Source organism: Schistocerca gregaria, chromosome 3 (genome assembly GCF_023897955.1).
Source record: "Schistocerca gregaria isolate iqSchGreg1 chromosome 3, iqSchGreg1.2, whole genome shotgun sequence".
NCBI lineage: Eukaryota > Metazoa > Arthropoda > Insecta > Orthoptera > Acrididae > Schistocerca > Schistocerca gregaria.
Window position 1 is genome coordinate 567,758,989 of NC_064922.1, and position 15,701 is coordinate 567,774,689.

At 41.7% G+C, this 15,701-nt stretch overlaps 1 protein-coding gene across 1 annotated transcript in view; it reads left to right on the top strand.

Moving 5' to 3' along the window:
• LOC126356034 (cholinesterase-like) overlaps positions 1 to 15,701 on the top strand; it is an 80,917-nt gene that overhangs the window by 11,187 nt on the left and 54,029 nt on the right. Inside the window, exon 3 of the mRNA XM_050006690.1 lies at positions 1,957 to 2,233. Within this exon, the coding sequence (XP_049862647.1) occupies positions 1,957 to 2,233 (277 nt within the window). The remainder of the gene's footprint in view (positions 1 to 1,956; positions 2,234 to 15,701) is intronic.

Here is a 15,701-nt window from a genome sequence, read left to right on the forward strand (position 1 = left end):
GGGGAGGAGAAAAGGAGTGCTACACATAAATCAAATTCCATTTCAGCCACCAGGCGTAGTACGACAATAAAAAGGAGAATGGTTATTGATACCCCTACCAACGACAGCAAATTACCATTTAATGAAAATAACAAATGTAGCGAAACAACAGTGACGGTTCAGTACGAGCTGACATTTAAAATTAAGTTACACGTTTTTATGGTTTGCCAGGTAACTGTTGACGAATACTGCACTAATCTTCAAAGTGACACGTATTCACGACGCTATTTTTCAGCATAGTCACCAAGCCCCTTTAAAATCGTCGAAACATTCTACCTGTCGTTTACTTCCTGGACTATAGATATCCGTCCATTTCAAACGGAGCCATTCGAGAAACTCTGCTTGTACATGCTCATCGTTGGGAAATCTCTTTCCTGTGTCGTTGCTGAGAATCAGTTCCTCGATAGCCTGGACACAGTCGTCTATGGCCGTTTTCGGTGGCCTTCCTCCCCGGTCAGCGTCATCGACTTGTGTGCCAGCTTGTTCAAGTTGTTGGCATTATTTCTGAATCTGGATGAAATTTAGATGTTTTGCACACAAGAATCCTTCTGAGCAACTTAGTCCTTGTACTTCATGTCTCAGAATGTGTCCTATCAACCGATCCCTTCTTTTTAGTCACATTTTACCACAAATGTCTTGTCTCCCCAATTCTATTCAGTACCTCCAATTAATTACGTGATCGACACATATAACCTCCAGCGTTTCTCTGTAGCATCATATTTCAAAAGCTTCTATCCTCTTCTTGTTCTAACTGTATTCTGTCCATGTTTCACTTCCACAAGTGGCTACACGCCAGACAAATACCTTCATAAAAGGCTTCCTAACACTCGACTCTGGCCGGCCTGGGTGGCCGTGCGTTTCTAGGCGTTACATTCTGGAACCGCGCGACCGCTATGGTCGCAGGTTCGAATCCTGCCTCGGGCATGGATGTGTGTGAGGTCCTTAGGTTAGTTAGGTTTAAGTAGTTCTAAGTTAGATGGGATTCATGACCTCTGAAGTTAGGCCCCATAGTGCTCAGAGCCATTTGAACCATTTGAACTTGACTCTGTATTTTATGTTAAGGAATTTCTTCAGAAACACGTTTCTTGCCAATGCAAGTCTTTATATCCTATCTACTTCAGCCATCATCAGTTATTTTGTGGCTCAAATAGCAAATAGCAATACATACTGCTTTGTCTCGTTTCCTAATCTAATTCTCTCATAATCACATTCACCTACAATCTATCATCCTTGTTTTACTCTATTAATGTTCATCTGATATCTGCCATTCAAGGTACTCGCCTTTCCTTTCAACTGCTCTTCAAATATTTAGTTCTCTCTCGAAGAATTACAATGTCTTCGTCAAACAGAAAAATTTTCAATTTTTCTCTGGGGACTTTAATACCTACTCCAAATATTTCTTTCGTCTCCTTTACTGCTTGCTCAATACAATGGGGATAGGGTAATACCCTGTCTCCCTTCTCAACCACTTCTTCCCTTCCATGCCCCTCGACTCCTGCAACTGCTGTCTGGATTCTGTACAACATGCAAATAGCCCTTTCTACCTTCAGAACTTCAAAAACAGTATTCCAGTTAGCGTTGTCCAAAGCTTTCTTTATGTTTACAAATCTATGAACATAGGTTTGCCTTTTCTTAACGTATCTTATTAGTCGTAGGATCAGTACTGCCTCGTATATTACTATATTTCTTCGAAATCCAAACTAATCTTCCCCAAGTTTGGCTTCCACCAGTCTTCCCATTCGTCTGTAAAGAATTCGTGTTAATATTTTGCAACCATGACTTATTAAACTGATAGTTCGATAACTTTCAAACCCGTCACTTATTGCTTTCTTTGTAATTGGAATTATTACATTTTTCTAGAAGTCTGAGAGCATTTCACTCTATAGAATTTGAAATTACTCGGACAAATCATTACAGGCTCCGCAACCGGCAGAAAATTGGGAAGGAATACTCAACGCCACCGAGTACGGCAGTGACTGTGTCCAACAACGCGGCGGGGGCTCCGAGGACTGCCTCTACCTGAACGTGTACGTGCCGGGGGTGCCGCAGGAGGGCGCCGGGCTGCCCGTCATGTTCTGGGTGTACGGTGGAGGGTACAGAAGCGGCAGTGGTTCTGGAGACCAGTTCAGCCCAGACTTTCTCGTCTCCTACGGCGTTATATTCGTCGCTTTTAACTACCGCCTGGGACCCCTTGGTAAGTATTGCTTTCGTTAGTCCTATCTAAGTGCAGAGGCTTTGGTTAACAGTCAAATAGTCCTGAGTCCCGAGTTAGATATCAACAGTACCGATCAAAGACTTTCAGTTTCAGTAATCTCCCCCATTCGATCAACGATCTGCTCAAGGAGGTCGTACAAGCATACTGAGTTTCAGTTTTCTTACCCCTACAACGAGAAACTGCCAAAGATGCTGCAGAATAGGCAGATACCAATAGCGTTAGCAAGGTAATAGATATAATGGCAAGAAACCACAAAACATGGAGCCACAAGAAATATCCCCTGCAGCTGAAAAAGTGTCATGATGATCTCGCCTTTGCCGCGTGGGGTACCCTCGCAGTCTACGGCGCCTTGTCACGGTCCGCGCGGCTCCCCCCGTCGGGGGTTCGAATCCTCCCTTGGGCACAGGTGCGTGTGTTGTCCATAGCGTAAGTTAGTTTAAGTAGTGTTCAGGCTTAGGGACCGATGACCTCAGCCGTTTGGTCCCATATAACCTTACCACAAATATCCAATCTTTTGATCTCGCCTTTCACAAGAGATTAAGGATTAAATCACCATTTGGATGTCTGGATGGGACTGCCAAAGGAAATAAGATTAAAAGACCAACGGACGAGTACACTCCACGATTCGGAGCATGGACTGTAAGAAGCCTGAACTTCGTAGGTAAAACTTCGAAAAACTGAAAGGGGAAATGAAAAATTCAAACTAGTAGCAGTGGGGACCCTTGAAATGAGATGGTAGAAAGATAAGGGTTTCCAGTGACACGAATATAGTATGATATCAACAGCAGCAGAAATAGGAAGGTAGAGCAAGTTCAGAAAGGCAGCTCTCATAATGTAGGGAAGAGTTTCGGTAAGCAGTTAACAAAGAGGGTTATTTAGCTCCTGCTTTTAGATAATTAGCTGTTAATACTGAACAGAGTTCTATTAGTACTGTAGCTCAAAACAGTTTGGGCCTTCGTGGCCACTTGTTGACAAACTGTCTCTTGCCTTCTGTTTCGGGTACTTCGGCCACACACCGTCGGTGGCTTGCGGAGTATGGATGTAGATGATGATTTTTCTGACGTTTTGCCAGCAAGAGTGGCTGGCATTGTCAAAGCTTCACCCTCAATCGCTGATGGTGGACTGGAATCGAGCTATCGGCCGCAGATTATATTTACCTGGCGCGCCAAAGACTAAGAGTATTTCCGTGGTCATTTTCGTACACTTCTCTTCTTACCGCCTGCAGTGGTCGTTCGCTACACCATGGGAATCCTAGATCCGTTCGCCTTGAGGTTTTCTTCTTTCTCGTTGAAGCTATTGCCATGTTTGTGTATTTCTATAGCTTCACGACAGTTCAGGTATACATGCCGAAGTCGCAAGCACAAGATGAAGACATAGAATAAGTATATGAGGATATATAAAGGGTAACACAATACGTAATGGATGATGAAGATCTAGTAGTCACTGGAGACTGGAATGCAGTTGTAGGGGAAGGAGTAGAAGAAAAAGGTTTCAAGAGAACGTGGGCTTAGAACAATGAATGAGAGAGTAGAAACTACTTGACTTCTGTAATAAATTTCAGCTAGTAATAGCGAATACTTTGTTCAAGACTCATAAGAGAAGGAGGTTTATTTGGAAAACGTCAGGTAATACAGGAAGATTTCAGTTCGATAACTTCATGGTCAGACAGAGATACCGAAATCTAATACTGGATTGTAAGGGGTACCCAGGAGCAGATATAGATTCACATCACAATATAATAGCGATGAACAGTAGGCTGAAGTTTAAGACATTAGTCAAGAAGTATCAATACGCAAAATAATGGGATAAGGAAGACGTGATATGCTTGAAGTTCTCTAAGGCTGTAGACAGAACAAAAAGGAATAGCTCAGTAGGCCGTACTGTTGAAGAGGAATGGACATCCCTAAAAAGGGCAATCACAGAAGTTGGAAAGAAAAACATACCTTCAAAGAACGTAATTTTGAACAAAACCATGGGTAACAGAAGAAATACATCAGTTGATCGAATAAAGGAGGAAGTACAAAAATGTCCCGGGAAACTCATGAACACAGAAATACTACTTGCTGAGGAATGAAATAAATAAGAAGTGCAGGGAAGCTAAGACAAAATGACTGCATTAAGAATGAGAAGAAATCGAAAAGAAAATGACTGCCGGAAGGACCGACTCAGCATACAGGAAGATCAAAACAGCCTTCAGTAACATTAAAAACAAGGGTGGTAACATTACGATTGTAATGGATATTCCACTGTCAAAGGCAGAGGAGAGAGGGGATAGGTGGAAAGAATACATTGAAAGCCTCTATGAGGGGAAACATCTGTCTGATGTGATAGAAGAAGAAACAGCAGTCGATTTAGAAGACATAGAGGATCCAGGGTTAGTATCGGAATTTAAAAGAGCTTTGGGGAACTTAAGACCAAATAAGGCAGGAAGGATAGGTAACATTCCATTAGAATTTCTAAAATCATTGTGGGACGTGACAACAAAACGACAATTCAAGTTGGTGTGTAGAATGTATGAGTCTGGAGATACACCAACTGAATTTCGGAAAAACATCATTCACAAAATTCGGAGGACTGAGAGAGCTGACAAGTGCGAGAATTATCGCACAATCCGCTTAACAGTTCATGCATCCAGGTTGCTAACAAGAATAATATACAGAGGAAATGGAAAAGGAAATTGAGGAGTTACCAGATGACGATAAGTTTGGCTTTCGGAAAGGTATAGGCACCAGAGAGGCAATTCTGACGTTGCGGTTGATAATCGAAGCAAGACTAAAGAAAAATCAATACACGTTCATATGATTTGTCGACCTCGAAAAAGCGTTCGACAATGTAAAATCGTGCAAAATGTTCAAAATTCTGAGAAAAATAGGGGTAAGCTGTAGGGAGAGACTGGTAATATACAATATGTACAAGAACCAAGCGGGAATAATAAGAATGGATAACCAAGTACGAAGTGGTCGAATTAAAAAAGTTGTAAGACAAGGATGCAGTCTTTCGCCCCTACTGTTCAATCCGTACATCGAAGAAGCAATGAGGGAAATAAAAGAAAGGTTTAGGAGTGGAATTAAAATTCACGGTGAAAAGATATCAATGATGTCATTCGCTGATGACAATGTTGTCATGTGTGAGAGGGAAGAAGAATTACAAGATCTGCTGAAAGGAATGAACAATCTAATGAGTACGGTTTATGAATTGAGAGTAAGTCGAAGAAAGACGAAAGAAATGAGAAGTAGCGGAAATGAGAACACGGAGGAGCTTAACATCAGTATTGATGGTCACTAAGCAGATGAAGTTATGCTACCTAGGAAGCAAAGTAACGAATGATGGAAAGAGTAAGGAGGACATCAAAAGCAGACTAGCGATGACACAAAGGGTATTCCTCGTCAAGAAAAGTCTACTAGTATCAAACATAGGCCCTAATTTCAGGAAGAAATTTCTGAGAATGTACATTTGGAGTACATCATTGTATGGTAGTGAAACATGGACTGTGGGAAAACAGTAGAGAAGTGAAGTATTTGAGATGTGGTGCTACAGACGGAAACTAGGTGGACTGATAAGGCAAGGAGTGAGGAGGTTCTGCGCAGAATCGGAGAGGAAAGAAATATGTGGAAGACACTGATTAGGAGAAGGGACAGGACGATAGAACATCTGTTGAGACATTAGGGAATGACTTCCACGGTACTAGAGGGAGCTGTAGAGGACAAAAACTGCAGGGGAAGACAGAGATTGGAATACATGCAGCAAATAATTAAGGACGTAGATTGCAAATGCTACTCTGAGATGAGGAGGTTGGCACAAGAGAGGAATTCGAGGTGGGCCTTATCACAGCCTAGTCAAAAGACTCATGACCCTCGCCCCCCCCCCCCCCCCCCCCAAAAAAAAGAGCTTCTCTGAACAAGCGTGTGTAATAGCTCTTCTCTACAGAAATAACTTCCGTGTCGGCGAATTTTACTGTGTGGTCGGTCTCATACAGCGTGTGCTCCGTCACAGCCGATTGTTCCACCGGTCTCAGACTACAGTGCCGCTTATTTTGTGTGATCCTGGTGTTGACCGATCGCTCAGTCAATACATCGTAAACCATGTACATGCGGAAAAGTTTATGTTGGTTCAATCATACCAACATAACTTTTTCAGCATGTGCATGGTAAACGATATATTCCTGATATTGCGAGTAGGTACCTCTTTTCCTCTGCCGATCTGAGACAATCTTGTATCTTCTTTTTCGGTTTATAAATAGTCTTTACGCCGTGTTTGAGCAATATACGGCCGATTCTGACCGTCATTGTGGGAATATATGGCAGAAATACCATACCCGATCTATCACTTCGCTGAGTTTTTGTATCATTTCATATGCAACTCTCTGGCCGGCCGCTGTGGCCAAGCGGTTCTAGGCGCTTCAGTCCGGAACCGCGCTGCTGCTAAAGTCGCAGGTTATAATCCTGCCTCGGCATTAATGTGTGTGATGTCCTTAGGCTAGTTAGGTTTTAGTCGTTGTAGTTAGGTTTAAGTCGACTGATGACCTCAGATGTTGTCTCATAGTGCTCAGAGCCATTTGACCCATATGTAACTCTCTCGGTGGACATACAGAGGAAGTCGCCGAACACAGTTCTACCACCTCAGATCTATGGATTACCAAAGATCTGTAAGAATAATATTCCATAAGACCGACTGTTAGCGCTCCTGCCTCACCGACGTATGAACTGGCGAAACATGTGGTCTCTCTGCTCCATCTGCACTTGGGAAAGACTGACACATTCATGAAGGACTCATGAGAATTCACTGAGAAGCCAAGAAAACTTAAACTTTGACCAAACAACATACTGGTCAGCTTTCATGTTGTTTCTTTGTTTAACAAAGTGCCACTCAGAGACTCTCTGAAGCACATTTTCCCGCAAGACACCAACAAGCTCTTTTATGAGTGTCTTACCACGATCTGTTTCACTTCTACGAACAGCTGCAAGGCGTCGCCATGGACAGTTCTCTAAGTCCAGTGGAGGCCAACATTTCGAAGTTCATGCACTGGACTTGGCACCTTGTAAGCCTAACGTGAGATTCAGATATGTTGATGATACCTTATTTGTGTGGAGCCAGTGACTCAGTTACTTCCTAAGACACTTTAACAGCCTCCGCGGCAACAGAAAATTTACCATGGGGTCAGGAAAGGACTACCAGCTACCCTTTCTGTAGGTGCTGGTCACAAGGGATGTTGGAAATCAGGGACACAGTGTGTATCGAAATTTGACACATCGGCCGATACCTTCACAAACTGTCAAATCATCACCGGATCCAGAAAAGAGGCATGATTAATACGATCTTAACGAAAGAAATACGAATATGTAAGCCTCAGCACTACAGATGCGAAATGAGAACCTGGAAAGCGTTCTGAGGAGCAATGGGTACCCAACCAGTTACATAAGAATAGTTACACAGTCAAACACACGGCGAAGTGACGCTTCGGAAACAGAAATGTCGAGTACGGCCTTCCTGCCGTACATTCCCAGAGTGACGAACTGAATCGGCTGTTTATCCCGCAAACACAACGTAAAGACCATTTATAAACCGACAAAGAAGATAAAGTAGTGTCTCAGATCAGCAAAGGAAAAAGGGACCCATTTGTAATGTCGGTAATATACCGCATACCATGTACATACGGAAAAGTTAATATTGGAATGACTGGCACATCAATCAGTACCAGGATCACAACATAAGCGGCAGTACAGACTGGGGCAGAGCATGTACTGTCGAGAGCGACCGGATAGTAAAGTTCGGCGGCACGGAAGTTATTGCTGTAGAGAAGAGATGTCACACCCTCTTGTTCAGTGAAGCTATAGAAATACACAAACAAGATATCAGTTCAGCAGGAGAGAAGAAAACCTCAACGTTAACGGATAGTGGATTCCCGTGCTACAGCAAACGACCGTTGCATGGGAGCAAGGAAAGAACCGTACCGGAAATGACCACAGGAAAGCCTTTGGGCGTTCGTGCACGGAGACACATAACCTGTGTACCACCAGCAATGGATGATTAAGATTTGAGAAGGCCGCCACTTGTGCTGGTAAAACGTCAGAAAAACGATCAAACAAACGTCGGCCAAAGATCCCGAAACTAAAGCCAGCGGGCTGTTTGTCAGTACTGTAGCTGTTGGTGTTGGTCATTAGGAACAAGTGAGGGCTTTCTTGTGGTTCAAGCAAGAACCTGTGATGGACTATTTGGGAAACAGTGTCTCAAGAGGTCTTTTATCATTTGTTCTTGTCTGTATATTTGCCTGGGAAACTACAAACGTGACAAACATGACCTATTGGTGATGAAAAATATTAATCGTTTGGCTTTCCAAATTCTGCTGTATTGTTTGAACATTATTATTTAAAAATTAATTTTTGTACAATCCTTACTAATCTGTATGATTGATTCTTGTTTGTCTCGTGAAATTTTCGTCTCTTTTGCATAAAATTATTATTTCATGGTGTGCTCTAAGAATTAGAGTATAATCATAGTGAAGAGTGTGACGGTAGTATATATGATAATCAGATTTCTTTTCTGATCTGCGGCTACAGAGGTATCAAAGTTACTATCGTAGGCTACGTGAATTGCCTAGACATAGTTACAGGAATGATTGGTGGAGGCAATGGGAAGGGTTACCTGACCACAATGAAAGCGGCAGTTTGAGGAGAGATTAAAATCATTGGAATAGCATAAGGTTTGCTCACAATCACAGTGATAGAGGAAATTGTTGCCAAGGTTATTGGGGTGATAGAGATTCAGGTACACACCTTGTGGAGGTATGTTCAACTGATCCAAACATTGTAATAATGTAGCATGGCGTATCATTCGCTTTTGAATGTTAGCAATACCTACTTGAATAGGCACAACGTACAACCTCAGTGACAAATCTTTCTTCTTTCTTTTTTTACATTCGTCTCTTAGAGATTAAACATCCGTTTGTAATTGCTTGTGCTGCTCACCCGAAGATCCTTGCAATGTAATATGCTCTTTCTCTAACGAAACAAGTTCGGTTTCTAGACTAGAAATCCTGTCATCAGAATCAGAATGCAACTCTTATAATAACTGAGTGCTTAGCTCATCAACTATCCCTGAAATATATTTCCAAGTAGATTATAATTTTTTCTCTAAATTTTATATATTTCCCTGTGAAGTAATAACCTTAGTTCGATGCTCCATTGCACTAGCCTTCATTTTCTCAGTCAGTTTTACGGATTTCCATCTATTTCTTCTGCGAATTCGTTACCCTGTTTTATTTTAGTAATATCTAACCTTTCGCCTCATTTTTCCCTCACAAGAAAATTCTAACTTTCTGACAGATTAAAACTGTGTGCTGGACCGAGACTCGAACTCGGGACCTTTGCCTACGCTGGCAAGTGCTCTACCAACTGAAGTACCCAAGAAGTTCCATATCAGCACAAACTCCGCTGCAGAGTGAAAATATCATTCTGGAATCATCCCCTAGGCTGTGGCTAAGCCATGTCTCCGCAATATCCTTTCTTTCAGGAGTGCTAGTTCTGCAAGGTTCGCAGGAGAGCTTCTGTAAAGTTTGGAAGGTAGCAGGCGAGGTACTGGCAGAAGTAAAGCTGTGAGGACGGGGCGTGAGTCGTGCTTGGGTAACTCAGTTGGTAGAGCACTTGCCCGCGAAAGGCAAAGGTCCCGAGTTCGAGTCGAGTGCAAATCTCATTCAGACAAGAAAATTATATGTGTTCGAGCAAACATATATGTTTGAAATTTAGGTTACAGAATGTTATGTACCTCTCAATGTGCTGGTAACAGTCGGTTTTTTGCAAAACTCTGCAAACGTACTCTGTATAAGGTAAAAGCCATACGCAGCGCAGATATCGTGAACAACAAATGCACGTGAGGATTGTCAGTAATATCCTCAGAGGAATGTGAATAACTAGAAAACGCACAGTGATGGTTAGAGAGTTGGTCAGGAGTCGTAACTGCACATCCTATAGTATCAGTAGTGGCACTTTTGAAGTTGTCCACATTGTCGTCAACACCGTAGCCAGCGTTCAGATAAGTGCAACGTTGTGCTGGTCTCTATACTTCTGCAGATAATTGATTTTAAACGCATTTTTATGATGAAGAAACTGTCATTTCATTGTGGTTTGATGTTTCTGGGGCGTTGTTTAAGAAAGTATGTCAATTTCTTGGCATAGAGTTTCTAATTCCTGAAACAATACGTCCAGAGATTGTGCATATTTTGTAGTTTCGGTAGAAGATTTTTAAAATTGCATCTTTTTCTCCAGAAGCTGTCCGTGGTACTTGTTCATTTTTATGTCCAGACCAAGAGTCACAAAGCACTAGTGGTTTTAACTGAAAAACAAATAGGAGAAACCCTCTTCAGATTTTCTTTTGTAACCTTCCAGCTCGCACTTGCGTCTGCGAAGACATTTGGAGGACACCGTTTTCCTATATCCCTTGGAACACGAGTTATAAACTTTCCGTTTGGTTCTTGGAAACATACATAGAATTTGTCTGTCAATCGTCCGTCCATTGATAAAGCAAAGTCGATCGTATAGGTGTATGTTGGACTGTTAATTGATTGCAACGTCGAGACTGTGTTCCTCTATCCCTTAATGAAAAGCATTCTTTCGGAAGAGAGCTTGCAGTTGAACTGACTCTGAACACTGTTCACTGTACAACCCATTTTGATGTTTTTTGTCGTGATAAGCGTAACAACTTCAGCAAAAAACGTATGAGCACTTTGAAACATCTCTTCTTCATCGTCTTTCAATTTTCGTGCATGGAGTATTGTTACACGGTGTGACATCATCCCAAACTTCTTCTTCGAATTTGTACTAAATCCCAGTGATGCTGTAAAGTTCGTTCACCAGAGATTTCTGGCTACGTCCAGTGTCCAACGCTGTAAGTGCCAGTAATGAACTCAACAATCGCAATATCTGGTTTCATCAAACTTCGCCTTTACGCGCTGCTTGACGACATTGAACTGCAGCGATTTCTGTTGGAAACTCATGCCTTTTCTTTGCCACATAGTCCAGCACATTTTTAATATTGCTTCCTGGCTTCAGTTTATGACATCTCTTCAGGGAGTTGTCATATATGTTGAAACCTCTGCCGTTATAATTATTGTAGTATATGCCCTGTCTAGTGTGTTTTCATCAAACGCGGAGATGACACTTCTTACTTTTTATCAGGTGAAGGTTGGAATTCACTTTCACTGAAACCACCGCCTGCTCTAGAACTTTCCGCATCACACCGCTTGCCGTTAAGTGTTCGTCATTATCATCACTAGCATCATAAGTATGTGATAGCGTTACAATAGTAACCGTTGCTAATCGGTGACAATATGTTTGCACTGTAATAGATGAAATAAAACATGTGAATGATTAATTCTCTACAGCAGTACCATTTTCACGAAGAAAATTTGGTAGTAATTTCATTTCTACCAATCGAAATAGGTTATCAGGGTTGATTCCGACCCGTCTGACGCTTCACTACACAAATAACGTCACAAAGAGCAACTTAACGAACACTCTGCACCTTCGCTACTCGTCTCGATTGGAGCAGCGGCAGGAAAAGATCGAATTCAGCATGGCATACTCAGCAGCATCTAATGGACGACTGCAGAGGTCTCCAGATAAACGAATTTCACCAGCACAGTAAGGGACCTTGAAATGATCCCTTCCTCGTATGATCCATGGACGTTGCCGTTGGTGGCGTGGTTTGTGTTCCTCCGTGATACAGATTGTCGTACCATAGCAGCAACAGCTACCGAGGAGTATCTGTTGAGAGGCCAGACAAACATGTGGTTCCTGAAGAAGGGCAGCAGACTTTTCAGTAGTTGCAGGGGCAACAGTCTGGGCGATTCACTGGCTTGGCCTTGTAACATCAACCAAAACGGCCTTGCTGTGCTGATACTGCGAATGGCTGAAAGCAAGGTGGAACTACAGTCATAATTTTCTCCAAGAGCATGAACCTTTTCTGTCGGTTAAATGACGATAGTATCCTCTTGCTTAAATTTTCAGAAGGTAAAATAGTCGGATCTCCAGGGGGACTGCTCAGGAGAACGTCATCATAAGGGGGAACAAAACTGGCGTTCTACTGATCGGAGCGTCGAATGTTTGATCGCTTCGTCAGGCAAGTATATGAGAAAATTTTTGAAAGGGAAGTGATAGGTTGAAGTTAGAAGTAGTGGGTTGAAGTTAGATGTAGTGGGAAGTAGTGAAGTTCTGTGGGAAGAAGAACAGCACTTCTGGTCAGGTGAACACAGTGTCGTCAATACAAAATTAAATAGGGGTAATGCTGGTGCAGCTTTAATAACGAATAAGAAAGTAGAAATGCTGGTAAGCTACTATGAACAGCAGAGTGAACGCATTGTAGTAGCGAAGGTAGACGCGAAGTCCACACCGATCCCAGTAGTACAAGTTTATATGCCAACTATTTCCGCAGTTGATGAAGAGATTGAACAAATATATAACGACACAAAAGAAATTCTTCAAATAGTTAAGGGAGCCAAAAACTTAATCGTGATGAGATACTAGAATTCAATAGTAAGAAAAGGAAAAGAGGGAAAAACAGTAGGTGAATATGGAATGGAAATGAAAAAGGAAGCATCCTGGTACAATCTTGTGCAGAGCATGATGTTATCCTCACTAACACTTTCTTTAAGAATCATGAAAGTAAGCTGTATACTTAGAAGAGCCTTTGAGGATTAAGTTTCAGTGTGTAACGGCAAGAAAGAGATTAAGGGACCAGATTTTAATCTGTAAGGTATTTCCAGGGGCAGATGTGGAATCTGACTACAATTTATTGGTTATGAACGGTAGACTGAAACTGAAGAAACTACAAAAAGATAGGAATGTAAGGAGGTGGGACCTGTATAAACTGAAAGAGTCCGAGGCTGTTGAGACTTTAAGAGGGAGCCGTAGAAAACTTTTGACTGGTACAAGGAAAAGGCATGCAATAGAAGACGGGTGGAAAGTTCTCAGAGATGGAATACTGAAGGCAATGGATAATAAAATAGGTAAAAAGACAAGGCAAGGAGAAAACCTTGGATAACGCTAGAGATATTGAATGTAACTGATGAAAAGAGAAAATATAAAACTGAAGCAGGCGAAAGGGAGCACAAATGCGTAGAAAATGAGATTAAGAGGAAGTGCAAAATGGTTAAGAAGAAACGACTAGAGGAAAAATGTGAGGCCTTTCGAGAAAAAAGAAGCGGCTGTGTGAATATGAAGAGCTCGGATGGAAAATCAATCCTAAACAAAGAAGGTAAAGCTGAAAGGTGTATGAAGTGCAGAGATGGTCTACACAAGGGAGATGAACATGAAGGCAATTTTATAAAACTAGAAGAGGACGTATATGAGGATGAGATGGGAGATATGATACAGCGAGAAAATTTGATAGAGCAGTGAAAGACCTATCCGAAATTGAGCCTCATTTATCTGACATTCCGTCACAACTACTGATAGCCTTCGGAGGGCTAGCCATGACCATACTCTTCCATCTGGTGTGACAAATGTATGAGACAGGCGAAATGCCTTCTGAATTAAAGAAAAATTTAGTAATTCCGATTCCAAACAAAGTAGGAGCTGACAGGAGGGAATATTACAAAACTATCAGTATAATAAGTCATGATTGCAAAATAGTAACACGAATTCCTTACAGAAGAAAGGAAAATTTGATAGAAGCCAACTTCGGGGCGGATCAGTTTGGATTCCAGAGGAATGTAGGAATTCGCGAAGCCATACTGACCTTGGAACGTACCTTAGAAGATAGGTTAAGGAAAAGCAAACCTATTTTTATAGACTTTAGTAGAACTAGAGAAAGCTTTCGACGCTGTTGACTTGACTACTCTATTTAAAATTCTGAAGATAGCAAGTGTAAAATATAGGGAGCGAAACGCTATTTACAATATGTACAGAGACAAGACGGCAGTCCCAAGATTCAAGGAACATGACAGGGAAGCCGTAGTTGAGAAGGGAGTGAGATATGGATGTAGCCTATTACCGATACTATTGAATCACTACATTGAGGAAGCAATAAAGGAAACCAAAGAAAAATTTAGAGTAGGAATTCGTGTTCAGGGCTAAGAAATAAAATTTAGATGTTTACCAATGACACTATAATTCTGTCAGAGACAGAATCTTATATCCTCCTTTCAAAATACTGTCCATTGAAAGGAGGATGTAAAATGAACATCAACAAAACTAATACAAGGATATTGAAAATGTAGAAGAGTTAAATCAGGTGATGCTGAGCGAATTAAATTAATAAACGGGTCACTTAAGGTAGTACACAAATTTTGCTACTTGAAAATCAGGATAAATGATGATGCCCAAAGTAATGTTTAGAGCCTATGGGCGCTCAACTCCGAGATTATAAACGCCTTTACGCACGTTAAAAGAAACGACTGTGGATAAAACTACAAAAACATCATCATACGGTGAGGAGAAAAGTTATAAAATGACGCTCATGCTCTTACTCCCTCCTCACTAGCGTTGAATGTAGACTGACAATGCCAAGAAACGCGTTTCTGAAGAAGAGACATTTGTTAACATGGAGTATGGACTTGAACGTCAGTAAGTCTTTTGTGAAATTATTCGTATAGTGTACAGCCATGTATGGAAGTGAAACATGACTGACAAACAGTTTCAACAAGAACACAATAGAAGCATTCGAAATGTAATGCCACAGAAAAATGCAGAAGAGTAAACGCGTAGGTCATGTAACTAATGATGAGGTACTGAATATAAGAGAAAAGAAATTTATGGCTCAACCTGATTAAAAGAATGGATCGATTGGCAGGACACATGCTGATACATCAACGGATCACCAATTTAGTATTGGAGAGAAGTGTTTGGACGAAAAATTGTAAAGGGAGACCAACAGATGAATACAGTAGGCAGATTCAGAAGGATGTAGACTGCAGTACTTATTCGTAAGCTTGCCGGAGTGGCCGAGCGGTTCTAGGCGCTACATTCTGGAACCGCCCTTCCGCTACGGTCGCAGGTTCGAATCCAGCTTCGGGCAACGATGTGTGTGATGTCCTTAGGTTAGTTAGGTTTAAGTAGTTCTAAGTTCTAGGGGACTGATGACCTCAGAAGTTAAGTCCCATAGTGCCCAGAGCCATTTGAACCATTTGAACTTATTCCGAGATGAAGAGGCTTATACAGATTAGACTGGATAGCTGCATCAAACCAGTCTTCGCACTGAAGATCACAAGAGAATCTGCAGAACCTCCTAAATGGGCAACACAACTGCTGGAGGACTCATATGGACAGTCTGCACCAGACATATCTGCTAGTTCATTCATAATCACACCACTAACTTCTTGAGTCACAAAAATAGCACTGTTAACTCAATTATTATCGTCTGACTGACATGTTAACTGAATCCCCAGAAGGTACACCTTTATCATGTTGGGTAACAGTGGACAGAGCAACATTAAAATCAGACTGCATTTCTAACA